The following is a 13,323-nucleotide window of genomic DNA, read 5'->3' as shown; positions in this document are numbered from 1 at the left end:
TCCAAGTTACTAAGGTAAGTGCACTTTTGCACTTAGTTTGCACTGGAAACCAGTGCTTTTGCAACCTGATGAGAGCCTATGTTTTGGCCTGTGTCGTCTTACTAGAAGGGGCACTTGGTCAGTATACTCTGTGGTTGTGTATTTCTTGTGGACAAACATTTGCTTACTTGAACATCAGGAACCAGACAGTTGTGGCCATGTTAACTCACGTGGCCAGTGCTAAACACCAGTCACAGGTTACAGCTAATGGCAGTTCCTAGCAAAGTCAAACCACCGAGAAAAATATGAAATAACTTGTATCCTCCTACTAATCCTCAGTTTTCGTGTTCTCTTCCTCTTAGATATTTTTATCTTTTGATTTTAATTAAATGAGGTAACAAGAAGCAAAATAAATCCCCCATTAGGAAATACAAAAGTAGATCACCTCAAACTTGAATACTTACGAATTGTAGTTCCATTCACTTCATAGGTACAAGTAATGCTATCAGTTTTCCCACCAAGGGTTAAGCCACTTCCTCTAAGAACAACTTGAAACTCTTCTGGAATGAAAAGCAAAAATTCAAATTCATCAATCATTAGTACATTGCAGTTAAGTAGGAAAAGGACAATTTCAATATTATCTGCAAAAAATGAGACACAACATAATAATGCTTCAAGCTTACTCAGATCTTCTTTTTAATTGAAACCTGGTACTACATTCTTCATTTAGGTCACCATAGGAAAAATAAATATTTGTCTCCAGATTTTCATCAGTGACTCACCCCTATTAAAAGGGAAGCTGATTTTGACTGTCAAGGGGACCTAGGACTCAGGTGCACATTCAACAGTTCTTCAGTGAATAGTGTGATAAATGAGAAATCTGGATGTCCTAACAAGATGGCTCCCCAAACCTGGATCAGGCCCACTTAAAGTGCCAAATGAAGAAAACATTTCTCCTTAGTACTGTTTCTTTGGAAGCTAAGAAAGGGCCACACTATTCTGTGAATTGTGCAGAGCAGGAGTAAAAACAGTTTGTTTACCAATTTCACTAATTTCATTGAGAGAATCCATGATTTTTACAAAAACATCAAAACAGAGATTTTGCAACTACCTTGTTTTGACTGGTCTCAAACCGCATGTGGACCGTGAAGCTCAGAAGGAAGACAAGCCCTCAAAATTCTGTGCAACTCTTCTACTTAATAAATGTATTACCACTTGTTGCACAAAAGTGCAGTCAAAAGATTTACTGCTTCACTCCACAGATTTGGGGCTGGGTACTAGAAATACTGTCATGATTTTATATAAACATACATTATCAGGATTGCCAGGAGATAACTGAAGTGGGTAAATATTGTTGCTTTGAATTTGAGGGCAAGTGCAGAGCACATGTAATGGGAGAAGGGAAGCTAAATGTGTGTCAAACTTTTATATACATTACCAAAATTGTGGAAGTAGGCTTTGAAAGAGCCCCTCATCAGTCAATAGGGAAGGATCAGATCTATCTTAAACTTGTATTTTTTTTACATAGAGATGTTTTATTCTAGAGACCTGTGTGGTTTTCTTCTTGGGTAAAATAGCAAAACGATAGTTCTATAATTGAGTATTATTTTTAAATTATAAAAGCTTACCTCCCACACAGACGCTTGATGGCTCCAAATATAAAATTTCAGTGCATGATTGCTTCAAAACCTATTGCAAAGGAGGAAACTGGTTATAAATACGTTTTAGAGTGTTATGTCAGTGAGAAACATTGTCTTAAAGCAAATATTTGTGCTTAGAAGATACACATGCATAGCTACAGGTTTGATTTGCACAAGTCAAGCTTTGTAGGACACTGCCTTGAGCATGTAGAACTTCTGCACACTTGCACAGTCAAGCCTCCTCCTGAAAATTTATAAGACTTAGACTGATTTGTTAAATCTGGGACAGCCTTCGAAATGTAATGATGTCTGATTTTTGTCTTTAAATTTCTGTCCAGATCCCAAACCTAATTTTCCATGAACCTCAGTCTTAATGTTTAAGCCAAAAATTAGTCACAAGAAGCCTGATCCAAAATATAACCCAGTCAAAAGCAGTCTTCCAATGATCTGTGGGTCAAGCCAAGTGCATGTTTTTCCAAGTCCTGGCATCCTGCCCTATGTAAAGTAGAGCAAGGTGTTTTTGACTGTGCTGCCTTCTGTCAGACTGGGTTTTTTTACTGCTGCGCCAGTCAGCTAGCTTTGATTTTCCAGTCAGTCAGGGAATATTCTTCCAAAAGGCTGGGACAAAACAGTACTCCTACAGGTGATTTAGAAATACTAGGGGTGGAATGTAAGAGAAAGGAGGGTCTAGACCCCCCTGACCAATTTGTGTTTACAGAGGTTTCAGACACTACCCTCAGTTTCAGCCAGTTCACGTTTTACCACTTGAAAACACATCAGCTTATCAATGGTTGCTTAAGCAGAGGCACAAATAGCACCCAGGTGATGGTTACTGCAGACCACTCCATTTTCCATTTGGAAACAGTGCCTCTCGGAAGGAATGGGTCAAGCTTGTCTGACTACAGCTGTAGCTGGACTGGAATCATGAGACCATGCTCTCCTCCCCCAGCCAGAATGGCATCCCACAGCAGGGCCCCACCTCTTCCTAGTTACTGTTGTCCAAGAAGGAGCTGTGATACCCATTACCAAAATGTTAATCCCTTCCCTAAGCAGGTAACAGGAATGAGCCTCTTGAAGCTTGTCGAGTTAAATGCACACAAGCAATCCACAACTTCCTTCTGCCTTCACATGATTATGTGTGACTTTTACTAATGGTTTTTAATTTTCCTCTTGGAAGATTTTTGTAATGTCTTTATGTGCCTTCCCTTGACTAAGTGTTATATTTTTAGCACATATTCATATGTAATATGATGTGGAATCAACTCAGGTCCCTTGTAATCATCTTCACAGTGGACTGTTCTATTACTGTTGCCTCTCTAACACTATTCTCCAACACTATGCCTGCTCCTGAGCTGGCCTGTCAGTAAATGTAACTGGTTTACTCTTAGCTCCTTTTTCCTTCCCTGAATTTTTTTTTTACTATCTACTCCATTTGCTAGAGATTTCTGTTGTTGCATGCCCACACCCAGTAGAAACAGTAGCATATTTGTCGTTGTACATAACAAAAATCATGTTAACCTCCAAGAAAAAAAACCAAACGAACCTGTTGCATTTAATATTTTACAGATCACCTGTCTCAAACTATTTTGAGACCTTCTTGCAAGCACACATGCATTTGGATGTGACACAGCAATAGAGAGCAATAGAGATCTTTGGAAAGAATGTAGCCTCAAGTTCAGTACAAGTTGACTAGTTTATATTAGCTGAGGATCTCATCTTGCTTCCAAAAAAGGATTGAGTTTTTTTATTTCTATTTCTGTGTAGAGAGGAAGTGTTACTCAGTTTATTTGGGGAAGGAGTGGGGAGGGAATACTTCATGCAAAATAAAATACAGAAAGAATAGAGCATTCCATTCTTTTACTGTACAAACATGTTGGGGATTTTTTGCTCTGAAGAAACTGATTCACACAAGTACTCCAATTTAAGTCAGCAAGACTACAGTCTTGCTTTAAAACAAGTACAGAGATAGCAGTTGGCGATATTTGAAGCCCAGTGAATTCATTTTTTTTTTGGAGCAGCACAGGGCGAAACTTTCCAGGTTCTACCCTGTCCCCACTTGCCCACTGTCTCATGAAGCAAGGCCACAGTATGAATTGGAGGAGTGGGATGAGAGGAAAAAATTGACAGACGCAATTTGTCATTTCTTGGAAAGTATTATTTCTGTAATTGCACGCATCTGAGAGTGATTTTTCTAACTATTTTCAAATGCAACATGAAGCAGGAAAAGAATCTATTTGGACATGCTTTGCTCTCTTTGTATTTAAGAGTAAACAATGACACAGAACCTCAACTGGATAAAATATGATCTAGATTAAATAATGAGTTTATGAACAATAGTTAATTTCAGTATAGAGCTCAGGATGCACTGATTTCATGTATGGCAGCATGGAATTCATACCTTAACAGGTAGATGTGCTGCTCTTGAAAAAATCAGGAAAATACTTGGTTTTAATACTGCTCATGGAAATAAACAATTGCCTTTACACTAATTTTTCATCTTTTTAATTACTGTTCTTCAGTTGGCTTGAGAAAGCTGTGCAGTTCAGAGATCCTCATTGCCTTTGAAAGGGTGGTGGCCTAAGACTGTTGTTTTTGCCTCCAAAAAACATATCTTAGGAAAAAAAAAAGTGAGAATAAAATTCATAGAATTTTACAATCCTAGACAATTGGCCTTTCTAAGGTTAACTTGTTCTTTTCCATCCTTCAAAAAGCTTCTTGATAGTCCATGCTTTAGAAGGATAATGATATAGAAATATGCCTTGTCCCTGAAAATCCTTCCCTTCAACATCATCAAGTAAACATAAACCACAGAAATAAAATACATTTTATAAAGACTATAATGGAATCAGGTGGAATCAACCTAAAAATAAATAGGTCTTTGCTCCTTTTACATTCTGGGTTCTTATCACCACTCTCTTTAAGCAACACTGAAACAATATGCACCTGGTTTTAATGTCTGCTTCACAAGGCTGTCCTAGTGCATTTAGCTGTCACAATGAAAAACCTGAAAATCTTTCCCAAGACAGCAGTCACCATTTGTTCTTTTACATGTTGGAGAGGGGAAACATACTTTGACACCTTAAAATGATGTAGAGAAACTTGTGGACTTTGTGTACTCTCTTCTTGCTCTGGCTCACACACTTTTTTTCTATGTTTTAATCTTGTTTTCTCACTCTTTCCATGCAAGCTGTTCCTTCCAAGCTAGCACCAATTAGAGGCTCATCTCTTCTCTAGAAGAAATTACATGAAGGGCATCATCACCCATTTTGCCTTATGATCCATGTTCATAAATTAATATCCTGTGCCTTTTCAGTACTCCTGTGGAATGATCTTTCACCCTCAGTTAATGAGGGATTTTCCAAGGTGTTTGTTAATTGCCCAAGTTCCCCTTTCCAAGAGGTTGGTGCTTTACTATACAGCTGAAAGGATAAGCACTGGGCTCATGCTCTGTGCAGGGGAGCTCTCACCACAGCTGCAAACCAATACCCTTGTCACTTCTGCAGCCCACCAGGAGGGGTATGACCTGTCTCAACAGTAACAGCTCTTAATGGAGCTCAGATGTGTGTTACAGAAGGATATTTAACAAAAGAAACATAAAACCAAGCACTTGGAGAATTTTGCCTCTCTTCTCCCCACCCACCCTCCCTTAAAAAAATTTAAACTGAAGTTCAAATTTTTTACTGAGGAATTCTGTGCTGGAAAGTTGGTAAGATGAAAATCAATAAAAAGTTGTACTATGCTTCCTCTTTCCCAATCCAGGATAATCAAAGAGGATGATCTAGCATTGCAAATTTGTTATTTAGAAACCTACTGCCCACAAAAAATGTTGAAATAATTACTATAAAAGGGCATCCTTGGATAGGATTGTTTAACACTCTGCTGACATAAATTCAAATAAGACTATAAATTCCCTTAGTTTAACAGCATGCAGGGAGAGATTCAGAGCACTGATGTCATTCATTTCATTTCTAGACCTCCACACCAAATATTGGGCTCTCTTCTCCCTGCCTTGCAAAGGCTTTCCCTCTAGCTACCTCCCTGAATGCTAGCTGTCCCAGAAAGAAACATTTCCCCCCCAAAAAAACAAAGTACAAAACAGTTGAAACCTCAGCCCACGTCCAGTTCTCTTACAGCTTCAGAAATGGAGGACTGTGAAGGAACTAGAGAGTGGTTCCTGCAGGTCTGAAACAGAAATGCTGGAATACATGAGGCTAATCCCAGCGGAGGGTCACTTCACACCTGAAGCTCTGGGATTTATGTTTTAATGCTCTGTAGGAGGCATTCGGGGCTGCTGCAAAAAGAGAAGGCAGCAGAGTTCTGTTCTTCAAGGCAGTCATACTCTCGTACTTAAAAGAAAGTGAAACATGAAATTCAGGCCCTGAACACCCTCTTGTTCAACAGCAAAACAACAGACAGCTAAGGAAGCTCTATTCTGTAGCTCCTCCATAGACAAAATTTGTTACATCCCTGCCGTACCACAGCAGCTGAGCATCTAAGATTGAAACAAAATGCTGCTAAGTTGTTTTCTATGAATAGTTATTGCAACAGCCACCTTGATAGCAAATGGCATGAATATAGTTTATGCACAGTGCTGATGACACTGCCCAGCACAGCTTCTGGGGGTTGGCTGAAGGCAGAGAACCCTTTGAGGCTTTTAGTGAAATCACATTTTCTATGTTCTCAATTCTTACTGTCAGCCACTTTCTGTCCACTCAGTAACAACATGAAGCAGGTAGAGATCAGAGCAGGAACTGTTTAGCTCTCAAATAGAACCAAAGTTTCATTCAGATTTTCTTTTTAAGTCCTACATTGTCTGATTCTCACCTATCTCCCTTTTTCAAGCTATTTCAGAAGCTTGCAAGGCACAGACAGTTTTATGTTCGTGAAAGTTTAATCTTCCTCAGGCACAAACAAGTACAAATGTACATTTGTACATTGTGTTGTAGAAAGACATTTTATCAACTTTTCAGTTGGGAGCCACTTTTCACTATGGATTTTTTTCTTCTGAAAAACCTGATTGCTAATCAGTTCTTAAAATCTTTAAAAGTCCTTATTAGTGGCACAGATTTCTATGCATTTCCCTTTAGAAGGTTCCCAAAGGCTTGCATAAAATTCCGCATTTTTGTCATAAATAAAACATTTAATTCAATTAGAGATGCTTTAGAGAAATATTGTCAGTTTCTGACCTGTAGGTGTATGAATTGAAAAACAGAATCATGTTTTGTTATATTTAAGCTGCAGAAACAATACACCTACACAAATAATTACATTAGCATAGAAAAGGCAGATGTCCCCACTATAAATTCCAAAAAGGCAGCCAAATAACAAGATGACAGAAGGCTCACTAGTACTTACAGTCTTTGCAAACTCCACCACTGTTTTTGAATTTTGCCTTGACACAGATCTTGCCCCTGCTTTATGCAAACATTTCTTCCCATAGAAAACATGCCTTCTGCACCAGCACCTCCTTACTTGGCACAGACTGGACCCAGCTCTGCTTTGCTTCTTATTTCACCCTTGCTACTGCCTCTTAAAAGTTTTCAGAATTTAAATAGTGAAGCAGTATGGCTCCTGCAGCTTTTTAAGTATTTTGACTACCATACACTCAGAACATACTGTGGAACAGAGCTGTACCATGTGGTACAGTGTTACATGCAGGCTAAAACAACAACTTGCCCTTCCAGCACTTTAATGAATTCCATGTTCCAAGAAATTATGAGAACAATGCACTAGTAACGAGCCATAAGCAACCCAGCTGTACGTTGACAATTAACAAAATACGCTAAATGTCAATTTATTTCACAGCAACATTCAATTTTGCTTAGCCACAGTTTGCAGTTCAAAAGTTTTTGGCAGTAGTCAGCACCATGAATCACAACTCGCATGGCATCTGCTCCTCCCTGGAACTGTATGCTGAGTTTGGGCTATGGGGAAGGTGGTCAACACAGCTGGATTCTTTATTGAACCACCATAACAATTTTTAAGTTTACTGCTCTGAAAATAGAAAATTATACATGGATGAGTAAGGTGTTTGCTTCCCGGTAAAAAGATCAGTATAACTGTGAACTGCTGGAGGAAGAGAGTTCTTTGATCAGATTTGGTCAGCTAATAATTTTTACCAGCTGAGGACTTCCAGAGTCACCGATGGCCTTTACTCTCTCTGGGTCAATTTCAAACACACCTTCTCTTTGTTTACCTCATTCCTAACTGGAAGCCTGTCCCACAATAAGGTAACGCTGAGTTCCTGAGAGGGCCTTGATAACCTAAGAACATTTCAAATTCTCTTTAGCGTGACTAGTCTCAGCTGGATCTGTGCAGCCAGGCAAAGCCTCTTTTGATGGTCAGCTGCAGCACTCAAGCTCTGGGACTGATCCCTGATCAGGGATCACCCACAGCTATTGGGTCCCACTGGGTGCTGCTCAGGGAATGCCACACAACTCTACCACTGGCCTGGAGAGGGACTACTTAAGTGTTAGGCAAGGGCAGAGCTGCTTGGGGTAAGTGTCAGTAAGTGGGGTCTGGAAACTCTAGGCTGGAGCTATGTGCTCTTGAGTCAGTTCCTTCTCTGGTAAGTTAATACCTTTTAGAGCTTTGTCCCAGCTTAGAGCTGTGAAACTCCTCAAAGGAATGTGTAATGAAACAGTGTTGTACTATTGTTTATTGTTTGCTTCAGTGGTTTCGAGCTAGGTTGCGCAGGCAGCCTGTCTGGCCAGGGTGAGGCAAGAAGAACCCATCAAAACTGAGTTCACACCTGTACTTAGTTCACTCCTAAAATTTTGCTTCATTTGTGCTGACTGGCTGAACTAGGACTGAGCTTAACCCACATTTCCATATGCTTTTATTTTTCTCTGAGTCATTTAGAAGTACTACTGGCAGCTTTAGTCTTTTTTTTTTTTTTTCTTCCCTATAACTTAACTTTTCTTTTTCCCTATTGCTGAGGAAATTAAAGGAAAACAGGAGGGGTTTAGTTGGTGTGATAGATCTGTTTGCTATTTTTGTTCTAGAGAATGAAATACTAACTGTCCATAGATAACTATTTTTCATGCTGAATTCATTGAACCTTACAGAATGTAAAAGTAAACGTGTAAAATCAGTGTTGGAAAACTTAAACTGTATATATGTCAGTATCATTACAGGTTTTTCAGGAGTTGTTGCTTTATTTTACCTGGGGGAGTTCAGCTCCTTATACTGTGGTAGAGTTAGGCTTTAAAGTTAAAAATCCAAAGTAGGTTACAAGAGAAAATCAATATAAGTAGAGCCCTTGATTTCAGTGCTTACAATTTAGTAACTTTAATCATACTCAGGATTTTTAAGTCAGAAGCACCTTCACAGCACACCTCAGGTTCTATACAGGCCAGCTTCTCCATACAGCAACTGATGTTTAAACTGTCTGAAGATGGCATCTTGTTTCCAGAGTGAAATCTTCCATTCTTTCAGATAACATGACAAGTGCTGTGTCATTATGAAACATACTGAATCTTACTGTCATTATGAACTTGCTGGGAAAAAAAAAAAAGAGTATATAAAAAAAAAACCCAAATCATGGGATACATATGCAAAATGAAATTCCATACTGTATCTATGAGTCAGTCCCACAGTGTTTGTTAAATCAAGCTCTGTCATTTCCCATTTTTTTTCCCCAATGCTAATCTGTGTAGAAAGCAATGAGGCAACGACCACCTCACACTAAATGGAAGACAATCAATTCAAGATTGACTTGTAATGAAACACATGCATTTACAGAAAAAAACACATTGGTGCTTCTCTCCAACAAAGTCAAGGCAAAGGAACTACAGCAGTTAATACCTAATGGGATCTACCTCTATCTGCTGCCAAACATCTGTGCTCTTAACTACAACTCGTTGCCAACTTCAGTCCACCTCCTGACACTGCTCAGTAATGCCCTGGACAAAAGAGCAAGGCTAAAGGGGGTGGGGGAAGGTTGCTATCCTGTTCCCTATCTGAATAACAAAAAAACTCCGAGACATATGGTCTTGCATAAAATAACCATCAGAGAGAAGCCTGGTGCCATGTGAAGCTAGTAAGAATATTCTAATTATACAATGTCTAAGCCGTACCTCATTTGCAGTCACTGAGTAAACTAAATGTAGATGATAAAACTAGGTCCTGAGATATGCTGTATTTTAACAGCATCAAAACCTTTGCCCCCAAATTACTAAAAACAACCCTAAGCCCATTACTTACAAAGTAATGTAAATAAGAATCAAGACAAACTGTTACTTTCCGTAACAGTAAGAAAGTTGTTTGGGATATTTTTCAATTTTTTTTTAATTAGTAAGGCAAATCTGTCTCAGAGAAACTTATCACTAAGGAAACACTGGATTTCATTTGAAATTTTGTGTGCTTCGGTGTGAGCAAGTTTAGCAGCATACCTTATGTAACAGGGTGATAGCCAGGCAGGGGTAGCTGACAAGTCAAATCCATGTCACAAGACACATGCATGCTCACACAAACTGGAACCATGTCAGTTATGTTGCTGGCTTATCAAGCTCTTTGTTCTCCAGAAGAACATTATATGGTTTGTAATATGTCAGAGAACGTCAAATTAAGAGCTGCACAGCAGTGAAGGGTAGAGCAGAAAGCATTCTGTTCCAGGCCATTGATTCCTTTTAACAACTACGTGCAGTAATTCCCAAAACTATCTACTTGGTCTGAATCACATGGAAAACGTAACACAATGTTACTTCTAAACCTTGCACCCAATGCTGCTTGAGTATTAGACCATCCAAGGGGATTAAAGATGACTGATTTAATCAGAATAATTCTTTTAATGATAACTTGTTGCATTTCTCCTCCCCCCACCTCCTTAAATGTTTAATAGTTAGCTTCCTAGATTCCCAGTGCATAAACTGAGCATATTTTCTTCCTACAGGAAATGATCCAATTAAGTTGATGTATAATTGATAATGAACTGTTTAAGCTGATTTTGCTCTTGGAAAATCTTAGCATGCAGTTGACTAGCTGACCCTCCTCCCCTCCATCTGCAGCTGAGGGACATCATTTAAGGAAAATGGCAGGAGCAGACTTGGCATACTCTAACTAAGCAAGGTAGACTGGGGAGGAATTTCAGCTCTGATGAGCTAAGCTGGCTCGGGGCAGAAGTACTAACTACTTGAAAATAATGCAGTCCATGGTTACTACCTAGTAGCTAAGTTGCTTGCAACTTGGTCACTGAGACATAAGCAGTTTAGACAGAACAGGATCAGTAAGCATTCACCTCAGAGATACTGTGCCTTTATCAGAACATCTAACTTTGGAGCCCCAACTGTTGCAGTTGTTAGGTTCCCTGCTCACCATAAATATGAACTCTGCCAACCTGTCTTGTCTTAGAGCAGGGAACAGCAGGAGATGCTGATTGACTCGCATGAGTTTAATCATTCACTATCACCCCAATGCAAAAGCCAGGTCAGCCCATACTGCTGATAAAAACTTCCAACTTTATGCTAAAAGTTAGGGTTTTTCCCTGAGGGGCTGGGCCCACTTAGAGACAATTCAGCTTCAATTAAAAGTGGTGATGCAACTGCTCTGTTTACAAACCTTGATCTATTTTTTTTGTTCTGTATGTTTAAGGGTAGTTTCCCTACATTTTGCACCTGCAAGTGCAAAAACAAAGCTTGACAAATCTATTTCTAACCTTTCTCAGGTAGAACTCTTAAGAAATATTGTAAAAAAAATAATATAAAACAATTCTAGACTGAACTTTTCTTAAACTGACTACTTTCTCGGGAGTTCTGCATGTATCAGTTCCTGTAGTCTTATCTGACAAGTTTTTGTGGAGTTTAAGTACAGGCTATTTTAATTTCCTGTATTAAGTTCTGCCAACTCAGTTTAGTATAAAAATGAGTTGTAGTCCTCTTAGAACTGTCACACACTCTAATGATGTCACTAAAGCGAGGTCCATTAATGTAACTTTTAAGGGCACAAGCCTTGTCCAATTCTGCCTGCAGAGACATGCAGACAACTTTCACTCACAAATCAGTAGAACTTGTGTTTGCTTAGGTGAAGGAGGAAGCAGCTATCTTTCACTGATCTAGTTTTTCAGAATGTGTCACATAAAAGTGGTTTGGATTTGCTGAGCTGTGCAAACCATGTGCACAGAAATGTGCCACAGAAGTGGGCAAAATATGACAAAATTGCAGGGAAATTGCAGTTGGAAAGAAAATATTGTACGGACTTAGAGTGGAGTATTACAGAACATTGCAGAAACTTCAGCTTTATGAAAGCTAGTACAGTCTAGAGGCTTGTATGTTTGATTCAAGTGGTAGCAGCACCTTGGCTCCCATATACTTAATTTAATTGCTGTTCTCATTTCTCCATTTCTTTCTGTAGAGAACAGTGCACAGAGTGCAGTGCTCAGAAGGGCAACATTTCCTGTTTCTTCGAATACATACACCTTCTGCTCTACTCCTTGACAGGGAATCCTGTACTGTTAATTTGCATTCTTACAAAGAGTTGATCTGATGCCTTAGATACTGTCCAGCTCTCTCAAGGCTGTCAGCCCCACGTCTGTAGTCACCTTGCAGAAACTGAGCCCCTGGGGAATCTGAGAGCCTGACTGAGCTACTTAACAAGCACAGTATCTCCACAATTTCTCCTGATTAAAGCACTGGTTCAGGACTGTATCTGCTTAGATGCAAGCGAGGCACTTTTCTGTTAGCCTTCTAACAGCTCAGCACCCTTTCATCAAGAGATGTGCAGCCCACCAACACTTCCCCAAAGCCAGGCAGGATGGTGCTATTTTCGTTATGACAAGATGGACTCAGATCTAATGATGTAAATGACAAATTCACAGTTGGTTCTTTATCAAATGAGTTTAAAAGAAAGTAACATAGGAGAATAAGGGGAAGAAGAAAGGGTTTCTTTTTCTTACATAGTACTGAACTGTCACATAGTGATATAAATTGTGCACTCCCAAATTGCTGCAGTTCACACTGCTATGGCTTGCTCATGAGGCTGTGCTACATGTAATTATCAGCCAAACTACATCAATAAACTGTTCCTGATAGCATAGCTTGCCTTGAGCATTTTTCTTCTAAGATGTAGACTTCTGATTAGATTTATTTAACCTGACAATGCTGTTTAGTTACTATTTTGTAAAGTTAGATACTAGCAATGTCAGAAAAGCTGAAAACAGTTGCCTCTTCACAGAAGTCTGCACAGAGTTTTGAATCATGAGCTGATATTATTCAACAGAAACACAATACAGACCAGTGGTACTTCAATCCTTACCCAGTTCACTGGGATTTTATCTGAAATAAGGTGATCAAAAAACAATGCAAACTTTTCAACATCTCAGCCTTCTCCAAATGCTAATCTTGAATGTTAATCCCTGACCACAATTAAGCATATTTTGTTTATCTGTCCAAAGAAAACAAATCAGAATAATTACTTAAGACTTTGAACAACCACAGAAGCAGATACTCTATGATAAAGCTCATCACTCTTTTTTCCAACAACAAATAAACATTAATTGCTCAGCTCTCCTGGAATTTGCTACAAGTATAGCAGCACAGTAGGCAAAAAATTTCCCAGCTGAGTCCAGTAGAGACAAATTCAGTCGAGGCTTCAAGCAGCTCCCCCAATTATTCCTACTGAACAGTTTTGTGTTGTAGTTTTGCTTGCGGGTTTTAATTGTTGGGTCACTGCCTCCTCTGTAAAGAGGATATTTTTTTCTAAACAAGAA

The 13,323-nt window shown here is 39.1% G+C and overlaps 1 protein-coding gene across 3 annotated transcripts in view; it reads right to left on the bottom strand.

Moving 5' to 3' along the window:
- The window catches only part of ANTXR2 (ANTXR cell adhesion molecule 2), a 96,386-nt gene that overhangs the window by 69,498 nt on the left and 13,565 nt on the right, over window positions 1-13,323 (bottom strand). For all 3 annotated transcript variants that reach the window (XM_008497460.2, XM_030450005.1, XM_030450007.1), the window contains 2 exons: window positions 1,608-1,668; window positions 444-539 (listed from right to left, as the gene is read on the bottom strand). In XM_008497460.2, coding sequence (XP_008495682.2) covers window positions 444-539; window positions 1,608-1,668 — 157 coding nt within the window. The remainder of the gene's footprint in view (window positions 1-443; window positions 540-1,607; window positions 1,669-13,323) is intronic.

Source organism: Calypte anna, chromosome 4A (assembly GCF_003957555.1).
Source record: "Calypte anna isolate BGI_N300 chromosome 4A, bCalAnn1_v1.p, whole genome shotgun sequence".
Classification (NCBI taxonomy): domain Eukaryota; kingdom Metazoa; phylum Chordata; class Aves; order Apodiformes; family Trochilidae; genus Calypte; species Calypte anna.
The sequence above is the reverse complement of the archived record's forward strand: the minus strand, read 5'-3'. Positions and strand labels throughout refer to the sequence as shown.